This window comes from Trachinotus anak, unplaced genomic scaffold, assembly GCF_046630095.1.
Source record: "Trachinotus anak isolate AG129_WGS33_773 ecotype Australia unplaced genomic scaffold, CSIRO_AGI_Tana_v1 ptg000025l, whole genome shotgun sequence".
Classification (NCBI taxonomy): domain Eukaryota; kingdom Metazoa; phylum Chordata; class Actinopteri; order Carangiformes; family Carangidae; genus Trachinotus; species Trachinotus anak.
Genome location: NW_027273876.1, coordinates 10,619,752 through 10,640,104, shown reverse-complemented (window position 1 = coordinate 10,640,104; position 20,353 = coordinate 10,619,752). Strand labels below are relative to the sequence as shown.

The 20,353-nt window shown below is 41.0% G+C and overlaps 3 protein-coding genes across 7 annotated transcripts in view; 1 reads left to right on the top strand and 2 right to left on the bottom strand.

Annotated features, from left to right (window-relative positions):
- rbp4 (retinol binding protein 4, plasma) overlaps window positions 1–20,353 on the top strand; it is a 249,499-nt gene that overhangs the window by 191,418 nt on the left and 37,728 nt on the right. The window lies entirely within an intron of this gene.
- On the bottom strand, window positions 220–8,387 carry slc35g1 (solute carrier family 35 member G1). Its single transcript, XM_071461827.1, has 5 exons — window positions 7,763–8,387; window positions 5,911–6,085; window positions 4,920–5,054; window positions 4,316–4,512; window positions 220–3,108 (listed from the first exon to the last, which is right to left on the bottom strand). The coding sequence occupies exons 1-5, from the start codon at window positions 8,118–8,120 to the stop codon at window positions 2,696–2,698; spliced, it is 1,278 nt and encodes a 425-aa protein (XP_071317928.1). The 5' UTR covers window positions 8,121–8,387; the 3' UTR covers window positions 220–2,695.
- Window positions 9,025–20,078, bottom strand: lgi1b (leucine-rich, glioma inactivated 1b). 3 transcript variants are annotated; one of them, XM_071461822.1, is made up of 11 exons: window positions 19,939–20,078; window positions 19,280–19,537; window positions 19,038–19,109; window positions 17,438–17,509; window positions 16,690–16,761; window positions 14,285–14,356; window positions 13,330–13,499; window positions 12,938–13,102; window positions 12,520–12,740; window positions 11,804–12,050; window positions 9,025–10,905 (listed from the first exon to the last, which is right to left on the bottom strand). In XM_071461822.1, the coding sequence occupies exons 2-11, from the start codon at window positions 19,489–19,491 to the stop codon at window positions 10,556–10,558; spliced, it is 1,653 nt and encodes a 550-aa protein (XP_071317923.1). In that variant the 5' UTR covers window positions 19,492–19,537; window positions 19,939–20,078; the 3' UTR covers window positions 9,025–10,555. The 3 variants fall into 3 exon arrangements, with proteins under 3 accessions (XP_071317923.1, XP_071317924.1, XP_071317925.1); XM_071461823.1 differs by lacking the exons at window positions 16,690–16,761; window positions 19,939–20,078 and having other exon boundaries at window positions 19,280–19,921; XM_071461824.1 differs by lacking the exons at window positions 16,690–16,761; window positions 17,438–17,509; window positions 19,939–20,078 and having other exon boundaries at window positions 19,280–19,921.

Genomic DNA, 20,353 nt, shown 5'->3' with positions numbered 1-20,353 from the left:
GTATTATTCTGAGCCCTCCTGTCAACAGCTGCCTGACTCAGTGGTTTGTAAAATGGTAGCCTAGTACCATTGTCACCCATCGAGTCGTTAGTGGAGCTGGGGTAACGCCATAGACTTTAGGACAATGATGTAAGAACTGACAGCCCCTCTACAACAGGGTCTGTTCCACACGTTGCAGTCATGTCACAAACATATAATGATGACCACAGACAACAAGAGTTCTAAATTCATATAGAATTTATTGTTGAAAAATAATAAACTAAATATGAACCATCACTATGCAGAAATATATACATCTTATAGAATATGTTGATGTAATACATTACAGAAATTGTAAAAATACAATTAAAGCATAGTTTAAAAATCCTAAAAACATCTTTAGTAGGTTTGTAAGGCTTATAGGTCCTTATAGGTAACAAACGTTTACCTAACCATTTGATGGCATTTCAACACATTGTGCTTACACTACCAGCATTCAAGTCAACTAAAGTATAATTCTAAAAGTCAATGTCAAAGGAAACCAAACAAGAAGAACATAAAACTAGCCTCTGAACATCTGAAATGACCATAACACCCTTCTGTACTATGAACAATGATTAATAAATGTCACAGTGCCTTTAAATAAATTCTCCCACACTAAAATACGACACTGGAATCACAAGTGGTAGGCTGATTTCACTATATGTCACACTATGACTGTTCATCACTTTAAAAAGGAATCATATCCCAGGGCTTGTTTTACATTGACCCAAAATGAACAACTGAACTACATTTTATTCCGCTCTTTAAAACCAATGGGTAGGATTAGAATTTTATGAGCTGATGCATTTTTTATTAATAACTGTTACTGGTAATATTGGTAATAAAATATCACATCATCAGTGCCTTCCTAATCAGTATAATTTAACTTCTTCTTGCATAATGTTTGTGCACAGTTGAGATTGATTTCAAACCACAGCAAATTACATGAAAATAAAAATGAAATGAAAGCTCAGGTCAATCTAAGAGAGTGCTTCCTCCAGCATAGAAAGTGGAGCCCTGCCTTATTTGTGCTTTCACATATCATACTGTGCCATGCCTTGCAGGACCACTGTAAATCTCCTCTAGTCCCCTTCAAATCTATATTTGACTTCTTAAAGACGAGAACTGAGGAAACAAACATCAGTGTTATAGCAAGTGTCACATTAGATAAAAAGAAAAAAATATATTCGTAAACTGTTGAGAGCACTAAATAAATGCCCTAAAATGACACTAAGTGCTGCCACCATAAGACTTAACTCCTTCTAAGATGATGGAGAATTCAGTGTGGCCTTTAGGGAATATAAGGTTCACATCTTATGTGCCTTGTTTTAAAAATGCTGTATGATTTTGTCATACAAGCATTTAAAGTCATTACTTACTGAGTTGATTTTTTTTTCAGAAGAATCTTACTTCAGATCCATATGCACAGTGACACCTGAGAACTGCCCAGTACAACGCTGCTGGTTACTGAGCAGCTCCACTAAAGAGAAGGTGGAGGTTAAAGGTCCCTACTTAAGGCACTTTAAAGATATTGTTAAGAAATGCTTAACTATGAACTGATCACAATAGATTTTTTTCCCCCATTTCCTTTTAATATATTAGTAAAGTAACAGAGGAAGAAACTAATCAAAGAATCAATTTATCACAATGGAATAATGGTTTCATGGGTGAGCTCACTGGGCAATGGTGGAATTCAAATTTGGCCATTATAAACAGGCGGAAAATCCCTGAGAGAATCCTACAGCATGAGTGTGTATTCAAGTAAAAACTTTGAAAACCTATTTTGGGATTTTATTTTCGGTTTTCTATTTTTTTTTGACCTAAATATTTGCAATGCGTTAATAATAAATGCTTTTTGTTTGCTAAAAAAATGGTTAATAAATGGCTGTATTGAAGTGCTTATACTGCTTATTAGGTGTGCATTATATTTCCTTTCCTTATAGTGGATGACAGAGTGATCATAGTTGTATTGTCAGCACCACAGATGCATTAGTGTTATCTTCACTATGAAATCCTTATTTCATAGTGCCTAGCAAATACCACAATAAAATAAAGTATGTAGTATACTTTTTTAAGTGTATTATCATTGTAATAATGTCAAACACTATGAATGGTCCCAATACAGAAAACCTCTCTCTTTGGCTATTTCCTTCAGGTTAAAGCAAAAGGCAAATGGGACTGAGGACATCGTTCATCAAACTTCAATATGGTGAAATTCAGCTTTCACCCCTTTTATGCTGTACATATTTTATTAAGGAGAGAATAGGAATTTGCTCATAAATAAGCAGTCAGCTAGCTACACAGGCTCCAGGGAGCAGGACACAGCTTGGGGTAGTAAAGTCGATATACAGCCTTTTCCTCTGCTTATTTCCCTCACAGCTGTGCTCATTTACACAAATATAAATGCATAACAGTAAATTACACAAGTTGACTCCCAGGAGTCAACATGTATAGATGTACAGAATTCAAAGCTGAACTGAAAACTCTCACGAGCTCATAACTGACCCCCACTAGATTATCCTTTTGTTTCAGCTTTCAACTCTCTAAATAGCTTAAACGTCCTCCTCAGGTTTGCATGTAAATAACAAGTAAAACACTGAATGAATCAAGAACATATGATAGTGAAAAATAGAATAAATATTAATACGTAAGTACTCTATGTTGCTTCTAAAGCTCAGCTCTTGCGAGAGCTGCTGCACCACTTCCTGACTGCTACTCCACTCGTGCTCACCACTACGCACAGCGCCCCTCCGAGGCTCCACAAGGTCGGTGCACGGTTAAAGAAAATAAACTGGAAGATGAACGCCAGCAGCACATCCACAGTCCTCATCAGGGCCACGGGTCCGGCCTTCTCGATCTGCAGGGCCTTTGTCAGGAAGGACTGACCAGCAATACCCAGGACAGCGATCAACATCAGCATCCAGCGATCACGGCCGCAGAACGGGATTTTCCATTCCCCAAGGACGGATACAGTGATGACGCACTCGATGAAACCAATGACAGCATAGTACCAAACAGAGAGGTAGTAATGTACGCTCTTCCCCATCTTGCGAAGGACAACAAATGTGAAAGCAGCAGCGATCGCTCCTATAGTACAAAGAGTAAATCAAAAGGTAAGAGGAACAGTAACAAATTAAGTACATTTAAATCTGTTGCATCACTGAATTCATCATGGAATTATTCAAATTAATTAACGAAACTAGACTGAAACCTACTAGAATGAGTTTCTTCTTGTGACCCCAGTGACCATTTATTTATTCCCTTGTTGCTAACTGCCACAACCTAACAAAATCATCTGTGAATCCCTCTTTGACTTCCCCTGTATTTTCAGTCTCTCTTTACTAACCTGATATTTTCTGCCAAGCCTGTGAACTTTTCCTGCATCTTTCTCTACAGTCAAACTGGCACTGTCATCATCTTTACCTCCTATCAATGCCAAAGTATTGCTCCATGGATCTCGCTGTATTTCAGGGCCAGCTTTTGCAGGGGCCAAAGTTCAATTTATTTGAACCCGGTGGAAAATCAGGGAAGCACACACTGCCATGGCTTGAGCAGCTGCTAAGGAGGGCACTTTAGAAAATAATGGCCTTTATTTACACAGTGTTGCGTTTGCACATTTGGTGTGACAGTAGGGTTATTCACAAATGTTATTAGGAAGGATTATGACGCCAACCACCACTGAGACCAATCCACTGAGATGTTGAATTGTACTGAAGAGCCTTAGCCATAGAGTATAAGCATAAAGCACCAATTTACTGGTCAATCCTTGTTTGGGATTTTGGGATGGCACTTCTTCAAAAGAAAAAGCTCTCTCCCACTTTGCCAGATGGGAAGTGGGAAGCCAGTGAGGGATCACGACTATGTCAGTAAACTGACAATTCCTGCAAGTTAAAAAAATTCAAGATGCAAATGCAAGCAGCAAAATTTGGGTTCATAGATCCTCAAACCAATGCTCTTTCACTTGGAGAGGAGCTTTTTAAGCACCACGACTTAACGGAGACCCCCGGGAGTAAAACCACAACTAATTGGAACGACCGTGTCTCCCAGCTGACCTGGTTGTGCCTTCAGACATAACTGTACTGAACTGGATCCCTCTGGTTGCCATGGTAATCCTGACCTGGTTAAGTGGTTAAAATAAGGGACTCACATACCAGGGGTCTGAACAAAATTTCTAAACATCATACTTCTTCCTGAATGGTTGTCTGAGTGATCGAATGTCTACTTATTACAGTCCAAGAAACTTGAACACTTTATAAATGCTTATATCAAACTTAATCAATCTTAATTGTATTACCTGCAAACGCAGCAATGGTCCCCTTGATGTGGCTGGTGTAGTTGCCCTCAATGCCCCGTGTATGATCACCAAAGAGGAATGGTGGGCGGGCGATAAGGATGACTCCAGTGATGGTAAAGACAGTGAAGACACAATCCCAGATTGTACATCTCTCCTTCAGGAAGATCCAAGCCAGGAGCGAGGTAAAGACAGGATTACTGTGGGGCCAACGGAAAGTGAAAAAAGGGGGGTTAATAGAAAGTAATAAACGCATGGGTACAGTTAGATAAATAAAGAACAGAGGGAAATCGAGAGAAAAGTGGTGAGAAAGGTTGATTATTGTTTTAACGGATTTGTGACATATGAAGCATGCAGCTGTATGCTTAATGTATGTAGATCCACTTTCCCATCTATTCAATGTATTAAAAAGAATGTGGGGCAGATAAAAAGTTAAGAGCAATAAGGAAAATGTTGGCAAGTGAGATAAAGAGATGAAGGAGAGAAAAGAAGAGGAATGAGAGGGAGATTAACCAAAACTGTACAATTCAGCAAGGACAGAATCTAATTGAAGTGTTAGTATAATCTCTACTAATCCACTATCAATTAAGTTCTTACCAGCTCTCACCTGAACATGATGACGGTGGCATCCGCTAACGGCATCTGCTGAACAGCATAGAAGAGCAGGATCATGGCATTGGAACCAATGAAACCCCGAAGCACCAGATATATACGTTTATCTCTGGGACCAAGGAAACCTGTCCTGGAGGAGCAGAGATATGAGGATGATGGATGAATGGATGACTGGATGGATGGATGGATGGATGGATAGATAGATGACTAGACTGACTGATAAAGGAAGTAATAAAAAGAATTTTAGGGTAAAAAAGGGTGGATGGATGGAGAAGAACTGAGCAGCAAAGTGAGCTGAGTGATGGCAAATGACTTGGATACTTGGATAGATAGATGGATACACTTAGGTTGGGAGGAAATGACAGTGATGAATGGATGCATCGGTGGGGCTGAAAGGAGAGGAGGAGGGGCTGTTTTGTTGGTGATTTAATGTTAAAGAATAACGTAGAGGACGGATGGATGGATTGATGAATAAGCAGATGAATGAATAGAAGTACTGGCGGTAGTCTTTGGGAATTCAGCTTAATTTCAATTCACACAAGGGTCACATTCAAGAGTCACAATGTGATTTTAAAGTTTAATTTTCTGCTGTGAGGTTCATTTTTGTATTTAACTGTGTTAAAGTGTGCAAATGACATAATATATGGGAAGAATTTTTTTCAAACCTTCCCATAGCCTGTTTTTCATCAACAGTTTTTAAACTTGTCTGAGCAGTGACTGCATGTTTAGTCAGGACTTGCCTAAAAGTGAAAGCATAAACACAACAGCAGGAATCCACAGACATAAACTGCTGGCAGGGAAATATGCTACCTCGCTGAGTTTAAACATTTAATCCTATCACAACATATAAATTGCTGGTTTGGTTTGGTTGGGAGTGTTGGTATAACCCTAATTATTTCAAATATAGGATGTGTAAAACTTTAACCTTGAGATTAAAAAGTCTAACTGTGGAGATCTAAATGTTTGAGTTTCTCCATCATGCTTACTTGTGGTAGATGAGCAACGGCATAACAAAGAGCATCTGGAAGAAGCAGCGTATGGCGCTGATTTCTATGGCGTGCACTCCCTGGATGGTCTTCACCAAGACGGCAATGATGGAGAAGAAAACTGTGGACAAGAACGCATAGAACAAACCAAGACCGGGACATCCTTTTGGTTTTTCTGTGAAAAAGAGAGAAAAGGAAGAGAGAGTCAGGAACAGGGAGTGAGGGTGGCAGAGAGGTATGAAGGGGTAGAAAGGTATCACTGTTCCACACTGTTCCACAAAAAAATCCTGCTTGTTTTGTTGGACTTGTGTTGATACAGTAACTGCAAGATGGCGAGTATGTTACTGAGCTCCATGTGGCCTGGGCAAAAATTCAGTTGCAAAAACTACAGACAAAAGACAGTGCTGTAGTGTTTGCAAAGCCTGCCTGTGGAACAATAAACTGATATGCCTGCGGAGATTAAATTTCTACCTGAGGTCACTCAGGCATCTTTCTTTGTACTTGTCCACAATGTGTGGTCTACTTATGATTCCATTTTTGAGATACAGCATTTGTCTTTTTAAGCTTGCACCAAGCCAAAAAGCTGAATGTCTATCCTCCCTAACCTTTAATCTATCATACTGGTGTACTGCTATCAGATTTGTTTGAGTATGGCGATCTTTCGTATTCTGCTTGCAGACATACTAGACACAGCCGGGAAGATCATTAGTGTTACTTTACTGATTTAGTATTGCAGTATCGCACTCACTTATGTTTTGTAAAAAGGAAACCTGAAATAATTATTCCCTGGAGTGAGAATTCCAGTGAATTGTAAAGGGAACCCACACATTTATAAGTAGTGTCTTTCTTTTTCACATTGTCACTGGCAGTTACAGTAAGCAAAACTGATACTCAGAGGCCATGAAAATATATTTCTCACTTCCTTATGTGTTTCCAAATAAAAGCCATAGAGCCTTTCTTCCTTATATACTGTTACAGCAATAGAAAAACCTGTTCTACAGTTACACACCTCTCTTGTTGATAGGCACTGACTTATTGAACCTTGGGTAAAAAAAAAAAATTCAGATCAACACTGTAGCCATATACATGAAAATGTTTAAAATGCAAAACAAGGTCTTATTTATATGCAAAAAGCCTGCTGGTATGGTTGCCCTGGTACTGTAAAAGTGCACAGTCATCCATCCTCTTTAAGGATGATGCAAATGCTAATCTGGCTTTGAGCAGACGGCAGGCTACACACTTAGCAACCGAGCTGTTCACAGGCATAACCACTGTAAATGGGAACAATGTGTGTCCTGTTGTGGTTATTATTAAAAATTAAATTAAAATACAGAGACACAGGTAACGTTAGACTCTTGCTATGACGAGCCACCACTTACAGAAACATTGTTGGCTTATTTTGAAATAATAATAAACGACCATAAACAATATATTTGCATTACCAAGTATTTGTTCACACAGTCTAAAGTATTTGGGCAGTGTAGTCCACTTTTATTTTGACGCACATCTTATTATAAAATTACGTCATTTGTGGCAGCCTTCAAGTTAAAAAAAAAAAAAAAAAGACAGGCGTCCAAACTTTAGGAAAAATACTAAAGTGACTTTGTTTTTGTGATTTCCTTCTACTTGTAGGTGGATGACACGATATCAGCACCATCACCACAAATACGTGACGTTACACGGTTGTATAACGTGGGGCTACGCAGGAAGCCCCCCCCCCCCACCCCACCCCACCCCCCCACGGTCCTCTGGCGGCTTAATCACTTCATTTCCTGCATCTTCTGCCGGCCACAAAGTTCACTAACAGCCGACACTGACTTCGGGGGCGAAATGCCGCTTAACGCTGCTCTACCTTCGCGGACGCGCCCGCCTCGGGGTGATGCGGGCTTGCTCCTGACGCAAAGCGCCGGCGGACACCACGTCTTCTCCTCGCCGCCTTCCTGTGAGCCGTCGCTCCCTCTCGCTTCCTCCTTCCCCTCAGCATCTTCGCCATAACCGCACGACACATGACAGTTGCCCTGCAAGTGAAGCCGCTCCGCCGCCTGCTCATCGTCGTCGCCGCACTCGTCGCGGTGGTGGTGGTGGTGGTGGTGGTGGTGGTCGTCCCCGCCGCTGCCTTTGCCATGGCTGTCAACTTTGTGAAACACCACAGTAATGTCGTCCTCTACGGATAAAGCCCGCTCATGTGTACAGTGGTTACAGTCGCCCATGATAAGATGCGGCGGCTGGGCGGCAGCATGCCTCGGACAGAGTGCTGTCCTCCTTCCTCGGTGCCCTGAGTAACTGAGAAGACAAGGTTAATAACTAACCTTGGTGCCAGGATAGGAACAACCCATGCGGTGGTTACTTTACCCACAGGGGGGCAGAGCTGAACCTGATCCACCTCTGCTGGACAACTAAAGCATTACCAAACATTCAGGACGATTGTTTTGGGAGGCAGTCAAGATTTGAACCAACCAGATCGCAGCTTACGCACATTTGGGCAGGCAGACGTCTTTAGGAAATACATGTATGAGGGCTACAGGATTATTAGAAGCATTAAAGCTGCGAAGGTCATATTTTTTTTTTTTACATAATATTTGTGTCATAACCATGACCTATGAATCAAAATCATGACTTAGTTCAAAATAATGAGGTTTTAGGTCATTTGACAAACTGAATAACAACTTTGAGCTTTGACTATGATGTAGCAATTTCCAAAAAATGCCATTGAATCATTTGTAATCAGCTTGAAGAGGCTAGGGGGAAATCACTGTGTTTGTTTTTGTTCATACTGCTGCACTTTTGACCACCTACCTCCACCACTCATGTGAGGCCAGAGTTCAGCCCCTTTTATTTACCATCACAGTTTGTTGCCCACAACATATTGACAACACCTTTTAGTGCAGTATTGGATGTCACTGCACTACTGTCAAAACACGTCGTCTGTATCAGCTCAAGAGGAAAAGGTTAGAAAGCTAAGAAAAAAGAGCCAAACTGGATTGGTAAGAGGATCGTCCACCTGATAATGTTGCCTATCACTGATTTGAGTGAATAAAATGATTGTTGACTCCAGCACCTGTAAGGAATAGAGAACACAAACCAATAGCAATAATAAAAGAACTACATCTCTGATTTAGCATTTTAGTATTTTATTACTACTGTACATAAAATACAATGAGCAAGAAGACAAAGGAATAGCTAATATCCTCTACCCCTACCTAACTAGATTAGACTGACACAAGTCTATACTGTTTTGCATGTTGCATGTTACACAGTGTTTAAGGAAGTGATCCTTTTTTTCTTTTCTTTTTTTAATATCACTAAATTCTATGTCTATGAAAAATAAAACATTAAGTGTGGTCCCCTCTACATACAAAAGCAATATCATATAAAGTACTTTACACGGTATTGTAAAAACGTAAACATTATATTTGGCAAACTGTTGTCAGTGAAGTTGTTAAATTGTTATCGATATTCGGTTTCCTTTGTGTCAGAATAAGAGGGACCGTGTGAAAGCACAGGTAGTAGGTGCTGCACAGTGGTTGGCTTTTAGTTGCGGAGTAAAGACAACAATGGTTTTGTCAATGAGGGAGAAAAGGGGCAAGAGTGCAGTGAAAGAGAGAGGGCCGGTTGACACAGTGAGATGCTTCTAGTGAGTCATTCATCAGCAAGCATCATGCGTACAGTCTTGCTTTTCTGAGAGTCGACAGAATTGAGATGGGTTTTTATCCCAGTTTCTCACAATGTTCAGTGGATTCTTCATGACATATATCAAGCACGAAGTAATTACAAAAAGACTAGTAGGGCAAAGGTTAGCTAGCTACCAAACTGCACTAGAAGAATGAACATAATCCTCAGCAAGTCGCCCAACTTTTATCTGCAATTACAATTTAAACATTTGGGAGACTGTCTGTCTTCAACAAGGTATTTAACAACCCAGACTGTGTCACGTGAGAGTCTTAATAGCTCTTGTGTAACAGAGCTCAATTAATTTTCCTGAAAGGCCTTGTTTAATTAAAGAGGACTTCAAGAAAATTGTCTCTTGTGTCTATAGTTTTTTGGATACGACTGCACGTCACCCTAGATGAATTTTGCCTCCTTTCCTCAAGAAATATTTCACTTTGTAGCTATTGCTACATGGTCATCAGCACTATCAAATTCCTACTAGAGTTGAACAGAAAAAACATGTATCTCAAGGTGCTGTAGTAATCCTACAAGGTTGAATCACAGACAAAAACAATGGTGTTGATGGTTTGTTTTTCCTAACAGATGGTCAGTTCGCACTCTGGGTAGTTGGAGAATAAGGCCTTCCTAAACAAGCAGGAATCAAGATGAAAATACAAGGAGTTTATCAAAACTAGTTGCTGCAGGTTGCCAAACATTATATATAAGGGACTGTGTAGAATACATCAGAATAAATGCACTGATCATAACCAACGTAAGAGTTTACGACACTTAATCTCAGCCTAACCTAACCTAAAGGTCCTGAATTGTGTTTGAAGCATCTGTTTAAATAGTTTGAGCTTCTGCTCGAAACTTCCATCTGTTTGAATGTAGGTGGGAAGTGCTAGCAGATTCCAATTCGACTGGCAAGTTAAACAATATCACAGAACTCAGCCTTTGAATGGTATTGTACACCATTTGTCCTGATTTGACAGTGGGTTTAATTACTCATATCAATCATGAGGTGCTCATATATCTGAGTTTTTCCCTTGAAGCTGGATGCAAGCAGGAACACCCTGTCGTCAATGGAAACCAGAGAAAATGCTCTAGGGGCCTGGATATTCAGCTCCTGAGATGGAACAAACTGGCCCCTCTTGGTGTCCCATTGGTAGACCTGCGTCAGTGAATAATCGCTGCCCAAGATGGCATACTGCCACTTGCCGATGGAGACAGGCTGGAACACCATAGAACCACGGGAGGGAAATGTCTGGACCTCCTTGAACATGGCACCGTCCCAGCGCATCACCTTGGAGTCCCCGATGAATCTTGTTAAGCATATAAACAGATCACCTTGGAAAAGGACAAAGATTCAAGGGGCTGTTTAGTCTACACATTCAGCTACTAAATCAGACTGTGAAATAGAAAGGCTCACAAAAACAGTTTATTATGCAAATGCAAAATAATTCAAAGCTTGTTGTCAACAGCTACTTAGCAAAATGTTACTAATGCTGTAAACGGTAAAGATTTATGGGAAGGAACTTATCAACTTTAAAATGAATAACTATATGATCTGTGGAGCAATGAGGAACTAGTGTAATCACTGAAAATCAATGAATGAACGCTGGCCCTGGGTCAAAGTCCACTGTTAATCTTATGACACACTCAAGACAATCTCAATTTTTAAAAATGAATAATGGAATCTAGAGTTCATGCAGCTCCAAGTGCAAACTAACTCACACCAGCTGATACTGTGAAACTGGGAGTATCACGATTGCTGTGGTATGATATCATGTCAGTAATACGCATATGATAATATCATGATGGCAGATGTTAGGCTTTGTGGATCTTTTGTTCATCAGTTCATCTGGTTGCTGTTTCACCATCCATTAAGCTGTTCTTTTCATACACTTTTGCACAGTTGTAGTTACAGACTGTCTCTCCACCTCCCTGCACTTGTATTTGAGTCTGATTCATTTGCCACAAAAGAGAAAAAACACACAATAATCAAAATGAAAGATACATTTGACTGATATAATTATTATTTTCAAATTTTCTATTTATTCAGCAATAATATCATTATCATCAATTCTTTTGGCCACAATAAACTGATATTGTGACGGCCCTACCTGAACCTGTATGGTTAGAAATCGCTTGCAGTGTCCACGGTGTCTTTCTAGTCAGTCACCTTGTGTGTGTGTGTGTGTGTGTGTGTGTGTACACATGCTGCTATTCAAGCTGCAGCTCTCACCTTTGACCCGAAAGTGTTTGACAGAGAAGACGTCCTCCATCTCGGGTATGTCAGTCCGGCGGTCAAACTGTTTCTGACCCCTGTTCCACTGGTACACAACAGGCCTCTGGGAGCTGCTGGACAGGATCAGGTGGGGTTTGTTGGAGATCTCCAAATATTCCACATCTGTGTCCCTGTACCATGGGTGGAGTGACTGGTGGGAGTAGAAGCCATTGCCGTTCCATTTGTACACTGTTGTGGAGCCGGCCTACGAGAAGAACGAATGTCAAATGTCAGAAAAGATCAACTTTATTCAAAATACAACTTCAAGTCACAATAACAAGTGTTACAGATCTGTAAGAAAGTGATTAATAGTGATCTACTAATAGTGTGTGTGAGTGTGTGTGTGTGTGTGTGTGTGTGTGCGTGCCTGAGTGTCCTGAAACATATGTGAGAGCATATGTGAACATTTGGCAATGCCGGGGTAATCAGCAGGAGCCGACACAACATGACATGCTGTGCAGAACAGCAGGGGGAAGGAAAGGCTGACATGGTGGGAGGAGTACTATAGAGGATTGGTTGGACACAATAATGAGAACACCTTCACAACATATTGGAGTCAGGTACAATAACTTTGTTGTTGTTGTTATTAAAAAGTACAGTAAAGATCACTGTGATCTGTTTATGCTCTGATCAATAAGAGCTTCTGGATAACGGCAAATGAAAAAACAGCCGACCTTCGAGCTGTCAGCGATGACAAAGAAAGACTCCCCATCGATCATGAATGTCTCCACGTCGTTGGGTTTACGAATCTTCAGGATGTCAATGTCCTGGATCTTGATGAATTTGTTGGCGGAGGTGTCGCGTTTGTAAATGTGTGAGCCCCCAAACAACTGGGCCACGATGACAAAGAGGTGGTTGTCGATCACCATGGGCTTGCAGACCACAGTGGAGGTGCCTAGACAGGAAAAGACAGGACAAAACGTTATTAATAACAGACTGATAATCAATGATACCAGAGGAACAGATAGAATTTGTTTTATATCGCTAAATAGTGATTAACTACACTGACACTATACAATCAATGCATGGTTCCTCATTTATGCCCCAGTTAACAAGTACACATTGCTGCTCTTTCTTTGCTTTTGAACTCACTTTCAATGGTGTCATAGGTCCTGAAGGTCATCTCAACATGATCCCATTCCAGGAAGCTGCACGTCCCAGCAAACGGTTGGGGGAACACAACATACTGATCTTTACCAAAGGTGAAGGCCTCCACTGAAATGGACTCGAACTTCAACGACTGATAGGAGGCAAACTCTGAAAAAAAGTACGACATGGAAATTAATTCTTTCCTTTCTCTCGCTCCAAATAATCCTCCTCCTCCTCCTTTATTGATAAAATCTACATGGACAGGTAGGAGGAGCAGTCGGCTTTATTCTCAGGAGACATAAGAGGAGAAAAGGGCGAGGCAGTCAACTGTGGACCGAGAGCTATTGTTGATGTATTTCCTCTATGACAACGGGACAGACAGAGGAAGACGATACCTGCTGTGATGCAGTCAAAAGAGTGTGGCAGCAGGTCATTGATCTTCTTCCCCTGATGAATGGGTGGGCCGCTGCAGTGGATCTGATCCAGGGTGGCATTAGTGGAGTGCATCCACTCCACCAGCCACTTGAGCTTGCAGTCACATATTAGGTTGTTGCCTCGCAGATCCCTACATGCCCAGATGAATCACATGGAATATCAGTCAACAGATGAATGTTTGTTCAGACATAATATCATTAATATGCACATTTGAAGCACGTATCCGAAATAAGTTTCTGTCCTCTGTCTGTCCTCCACTCGGCTGCACAACAACAAGTGGCCTATATTGCCTGAGTGGTCTCTGCTTGTCGCCCACTCTCAGGCTGAATTGCTGTTGAGTTGGATGTGTGTATTTCATCCACACACACACAGATTGCAGCATGCATTATTCCAGCTGACTGTAGCAGTGTGATCAAAGCCAGCAACCAGTTCTTTTCTCTGTAACTGACTTACCATTCTGGCCCCCTAACCCAAGCTCTCCTCTACAATCTGTCGTTTTCTTACTCTGTTTCTTCTTACCTCATTGATTGAGTGGAGATTCCTCTCCTTTCCCTTCCCTTTTAACCATAACTTTATAATATTACAGTATGTAGTTCCAAAGTTTAAGTAAAATGGACGAGACAAAAGAAATTTTTTCTCACCATTCTAAAATCCTTTCTCTGGGCTTCAGCAAAGCCCACCCCTCCCCAATAAATCTCTCTGGACACTAAAAATTATTACAGTTCATTTGTTCCATTATTTCAATTATTTCAACTATTATATCAACTTACTTCAAACACATGGAGAGAATCATATCAAAGAAAAATGACGATTACTCCTGGTCCTATTAACAATATATAAGCAGTATATGTAGCCTATGTATTTGAAGATGAATTACTGCGAATATACTGTGTCTGATATACAGACTGCACTCACACTTTGGTCAAAGCGTCCATGCCCTTGAAGACATCCTTGGGCAGCGTCTCGAGATTGTTGTAAGCCAGACTCCTAATCAACGAAAACAAAATCACAGTACACACAGTGATTGAATTAGATGAAGGCCGTCTCTCCACAGACAGCAGACACTGAGACATTACCCCGGATCAAAGAGCGCAGAATACACAAATTCTTGTACCAACAAAATTACAAGCGACCAAATGTAAGGTCAAAACCTGAATCCCCCTGTGACATAGCACAATCTAGCTAAGCAGTGACACGGCAGGGGATGAAAGAATTAGTGATTAATTAATCAAGGGAGAGTAATTAAACTGAGTACGGGGAGGGGATATCATTCGTCGGAAAATGGAGACCTGCTGTTCTTTATACAACGTACCCATTACTGTATGTGAAGCCGCACAGGGTAATATTTCATTCTCTAAAGAGCAGTGACACAGTGGCACTGAAAAACAGTATCACTGCTCTATGTTTCCATCCAACTTAAACAGTGCTACCCTTCTCCCAGGCCGTCAAGTGGATGATACAACATCTTCGCCAGCCAGTTAGGACCAACCAACGAACACAGGCCCTGCAGACACTTTTCATTTGTGAGCACAGAGACTGAACTCCACAGCAGAAAGAGTTGTGAATGCAGTGAAATGTCAGCGTAATTCATGGATATTGCATTATTTATTTGAGAGTGGGTTTACCAGGGGGAGAGGCCATTTTACTTTGAGAATGTGAAAGAATGTGCTCTCCAAACAGAAGGGGGGGGGGGGGGGTGGGGGGGGGGGGGGGGGGGGTGGGGGGGGGGGGGGGCAGGATCTGAGCAGGACCCCTGTCTGTGCCTTTTCTGTATTTTCTGTATGTGATGCATTTGAAACATCCTCTAATAGTGCATTTATTCATCATTTTATTGGTATAAAGGTTTCTTTACTTTCCTCTAAACCAAGTGAAGGCATCCACAGCATCAGGAGAAGGGCACCTTTTCCCTTCATGTGGTTGCATATGATATTGTGGGTCATATTAGAAACACTGGTAGTAACAATTCTGTATCTGTCCACATATTATTGTTTGATCTCCATCTTAACTGGAAATTGTTTAATCCTAGACCAATGGACCTTATGGATTTTTTTCATAAATGCACAACAAACTGTTTTCTGTCTTCTACAGTCAGTGTGATACATCTGAGATGAATCTGAACCACTGACACTAACTACTTACTGATAACTAACGCTGATATTTAAACTTAGATGGTGATTCTTTGGCTTATCATCAGAGTTCTCTCACTTAAAACCGTGTCTGAATAAATCCTGATAAAAACCTCTCATGTTTGAGTGCTTTCCTCTGCAGTGCTCTACAAGATTTGTTAAAATGTGATGAGGGACAGTTGAAAGTCACCCACCCATCCACACATCCACACACATTAGGTTTCATGCATGGTGATGAACACAAGTATGCAAGCATTCGGCTGCACCACCCTGCATGAACTCAAAATGCGTGAAGTACAAACCTGACATAGACTCAGGGGCAGATTATGAGCCACTTGGTTTAAGGTTACTGTGCAGTTATATTTAGTCTTGACCTGCAGGTCGAACATGTTCTCAACTATCTTTAGTTCCGGCACACTGTGCAGTTCAGGAGAGTGAGAGAGTGTTTACAAAAATACAGTTTATATACTGTTGTGTAGCTTTTTCCTGTATTAAGATTTTGTTTACATGGTTTCTATTAACCAGGGATGGTATTTTCTATCCTAAATAATATGACCACAGATGCAAACTGTGCATTAGCCCACCTATCATGCTCACAGAAGACACCACAGTAGTCTTAAGGAGACAGAATTGCTTTTTTTAAACTTGATTTTGAGAAATGGATAAAACAAAACATTCATTTTTCAAAATGGATTCCAATAACAACACAAAAATAAAACTATATGAGTTAAAGTCACAGAATCATTCATTTTTTTCTGCCATAAATATGTGAACAACATCTCTGCTGGTCCACTATGTAAATTTAACATCTAGAGTCACCATCATCTGCCTTTCAGCAACCCGATCCAGCTGACACCTTCAGCCCGGTAACCTTGGATATCACCACGGGCAGCAGTACTTGTGCCTACTTTGCACTTCAGACAAAAACAAAGTGATACACTGAGAGAAAATGGCAAATGATGCACAGTTTATGTTGAAATGCCATAAATACCAGGATCCTATTACCTTCTACCACAGTGCCTTCCTTTGAGAGATTATTTAAATGGCGAATATAAAAGCAGCTGGTGAAAAATGATTTGGGGTTAAAATCATAACAGCTGGGAATGAACAAAGGATGGAAGAGTAGAATCAGTGAGGCACGTTCCTCAGTAGTAAATTTAATAACATGACCCCCAACAGAAACAAAATACTTACAGATGTATCAGTGCTTTCAGGCCCCGGAACGCAAATGGAGATATCGATGCAATTTTATTATTTTCAATAAATCTGTGAACAAGAAGCATTTTGATAGATTAAAATAGATTACTCCCACGTCAGTTTTCTCACGTCTGAAATCCTTTAACTTTCTGCATGTCTTCTCCCTTTGCTGTGGTGAGAGACTGTTGTGTAGAACACCTCATTTCCTAGTTGCATATTACACTGTAGACTAACTGTATACAAGTATCCAGTGCACTCATACTGGAATAAATGTCAAAATGAATTATACTTTAAAGGCCCTGTGAACCTTAGCAGTTGTTTTCAATTATTCTGGATAATTAGACGTCCGCTCTGATTGATGTCGGACAGAGTTAGGCTGGGGATTACATGAGGCCAGCAAACTTCACGAACGACATCATAAAGCCGTAAGTTATCTCACCATAATCAGGCAACATAAGTGGAAAAACCTGTGTGGGTGAAAGATGGGTGGGTAGGCACTTTAAAATGCCCAGCATGCAACCCAGAATTGCACAGTTTTTTGAGAGCGGTGCCGAGAGACACTGCTGTACCACAATGCACCGCTCTCATCCACAGTCTTAATCTGATCACTGTATTGTGTATTTGTATGTTTGCGTATTTTATGACACTCTAATCACACAAATTCACTACACCGTATATACAGTATGAATAACTATGTATATACTCAAAAGAATGACTATTGCAAGCTTTAAAGAGAAATACGTACAGATATTCGAGATGAGGTAAACCTAGGAACGCATCTTCATCAATGAGGTCAAAGGAGTTTGCTGTGAACAACCTGTGAAGAACAAACAAAAAACGAGGAAGTTCACTCAAGCTAGTGTATAATCTGTTATATTTCCCAACCAACTGACTTCATTTGCATAATTTTCTCACTGTTTGTAATTCAAAATGATATTTACTATACACACAGATGGCGAACTAGGCTAAGCTTCAAAGCATCAACAACGAGCTGACAGGACTCTGCAAAATTTGGTGTTTGCTGTTTGTTACCACAACAAAATCTGGGAGCTGGATTTCTAAACTGTTTCGATGAATGAGTCCAAAACTGAAAAACGATGGGGTCGCAGATTAACTGTAAAAGACAACAGGCTAATTCAGAATTTCTGCCCACGGGATGCGGTTTAAAAAAAATGAATGAAATGAATAAAACAAGGAAATGGCAGCTCACTCCTACACTTCTTTTTCATGAAAGGAATTAGGGAGAGAAATGGTTGCCTCCTCCCACATGTTTCTGAGTCACCCTTTGAACCAGTAACGTAAGAATGGTGTCCAACAACATATTCTACACCTCACCTCATCTACACATAAAGTCTGATTATGAGAACTTGAAGGATTTGGACTGTAAATCCAGCGGAAAAGTTTGGCCTCTACATGGGGAATCTAGTCTAAAAATAACTGAAAGAAAAATCTCATCAGTGTTTCAAAATATATAAAATTTCAATCACAAATTCATCCTGAAAAAAGGGGTTAAGACCTTATAAATCCAAGATGTATGTGCAGCAAACCAGTAACAGTGACCCGTCACAGTCTTCCACTGTTCTCCACAGAGAAGCCCCATTGATTTAGTAGTGCTTTAATGGAGGTTAGGACACTCCAGGTCACCTTGACAGTAAATTATGACAGAAGGGGCATTACCACTCACTCACTTTCCCCAGTTAAATTTTCCCTCTTCCTGGTCGCCAGCATGCTTCTCTGGCATCGACGCATTGACACCACGTCCTACATCTGAGAGTTCACGCACAAGCAGACTGATTTAGTGTCATATGGAGGAAGTGATGCCGGGAAAAATGTTTTGCTGAGACAAAGTGATGCCCAGTGACAGCGTGCTATTATGTGCAGTGACCTGAAACAAGTGCGATTAGAGAATACGGTTTAGGGCGGCCTTGCTGGTTTGTGGATTTGCAATAACAAATCGCTCAATGGACTCTAGCCCTAGCGAAAACACGTCAGGATAAACTATACTGTGATGTGCATGACCATGTTTTTGTAAGGCAAATTCTTGTTATATCTAACAATAAAAACACGCTCAATATTTATCTCTGCCTCTCTGTCTCACAAAGACACACACACACACACACACACAGCCCCTGCTGTTAGTTGCTGTAGCCATGTGGTGTATTGCATAATCCTGACACCATTACAGAGAATCCCTCCTTAAATCTGCATATCAGCCTCTATACAGGTCCCCTGGGGAGACCATGCCTAACAGACAGACAGATAGATAGATAGATAGATAGATAGATAGATAGATAGATAGATAGATAGATAGATAGTTAGTCAGATAGATAGATAGATATACTCACAGCAGTTGCAGGGCAGGCATGTGAACAAAGCTTCCCCCTGTGATTTCATGAAATCCAGACTTGACAAAAGATCTGAATGGACAGATAACATATTAAAGGTGAATTTATCAGAAAGTAAAACAAACATGACACCTGGATACACTGAAAGGCAGAGACAAAGGTGCCATAAGCGTTCTTGACTATTAATCATATGGTAGCCAACAATGAAAATCAAGAGTCTTTCATGCTGCAGGACCACTTACAGTGAAACGACGTCTGAGGGGAAAGTGTGAGGCACGGATCGGACGTTCTCACACAGGGCATTATCTTTGGTGCAGATACATCCAGCGGGACATCTGGGCTGCCTCACTCTCCGTCCGTCTGCTAAAATCAAGCCGGCAGCGGCGACCCAAACCAAGAGCGTCCATCCCTTCCATCCTCTCCATCCTCCCACTGCTCTGCCCGGGTATCCCATTCCTGCTGTCCCGGCCGACAACTATCACTCCCGGAGCATGCAACTTCTATAAGCCAAAGCCACACGGAGTAACCACGGGATTGAACAAGCAAGCTTGAAGTGTTTTCTGATTTTTTTTTTTCTTTCTTTCTTTCTTTTTTTTTTTTTTTTTTTTTTTTTTACATATATGTGAATCGGAGTTGTTTGTTTTAATGACAGGAGCTGGTGTTGTGGCGCTCGGATGCAGGCTTGTGTCTATGCTTCTTGCGTCTCAATAGGAAGGCACCAGTCCAGCGGATTCGTTCTGCGAGGCGCAGGATTACAAATGCAGGACAGAGAGAAAACAGGTCTCAGGTTTTTGTCATGAAAAGGAATTATCTCAAGCTCCCAAAAATAAAAAGACAGCTGCTGGAAAAAAAAAAAAAAAAAGAAAGAAATTGGTCTATTTCTGATTAGTCTGCTGCTTACAAAGAAGTTGTCTTGCAGACTCAATGCTGCTGCCATGAAAGGGGGAGGAAAAAAACAAAAAACAAAAAAAAAAAAAAAACGTAAATTCCCGTGAGAGAAAGAGAGGGGAAGAAAGGGAGAGACGGAGGAGAGAGGGAGAGGAGGGGGGAGGAGGGGGGAGGCCCCAAGGTGCGCTTTTTTATCAGCACTGCCAGCTATTATTTATGCGCGCTTCAGAGCCGTGCATGGCTAATGGCAAGCCGCTATTCATGAGCTCTGTGCAAATGCACCTGCCTCACTCATTCAGATGCTGCCTCTTTTCTTCCCTGCTTTGGCATAATAATGACATTAACCGAGGAGAAGGGGATGGGTTCGTTCTATATGGTTAGAAATAAACATAAAATATGAATTCTGTGATCTTGTGGCCTGGGAAATG

What these genes read in the sequence shown, in the direction of transcription:
- slc35g1 (XM_071461827.1), bottom strand. Translation starts at nt 8,120, where the DNA reads ATGGGCGACTGTAACCACTGTACACATGAGCGGGCTTTATCCGTAGAG. An exon ending in AGGCGGGCGCGTCCGCGAAG is followed by an intron (nt 6,086 to 7,762) that starts GTAGAGCAGCGT and finishes TCTTTTTCACAG; the next exon opens with AAAAACCAAAAGGATGTCCC. An exon ending in GCCACCGTCATCATGTTCAG is followed by an intron (nt 4,513 to 4,919) that starts GTGAGAGCTGGT and finishes TTGGCCCCACAG; the next exon opens with TAATCCTGTCTTTACCTCGC.
- lgi1b (XM_071461822.1), bottom strand. Translation starts at nt 19,491, where the DNA reads ATGGGATACCCGGGCAGAGCAGTGGGAGGATGGAGAGGATGGAAGGGA. An exon ending in TTTTGACTGCATCACAGCAG is followed by an intron (nt 13,103 to 13,329) that starts GTATCGTCTTCC and finishes ACTTTTTTTCAG; the next exon opens with AGTTTGCCTCCTATCAGTCG. An exon ending in CAAACACTTTCGGGTCAAAG is followed by an intron (nt 10,906 to 11,803) that starts GTGAGAGCTGCA and finishes TCCTTTTCCAAG; the next exon opens with GTGATCTGTTTATATGCTTA.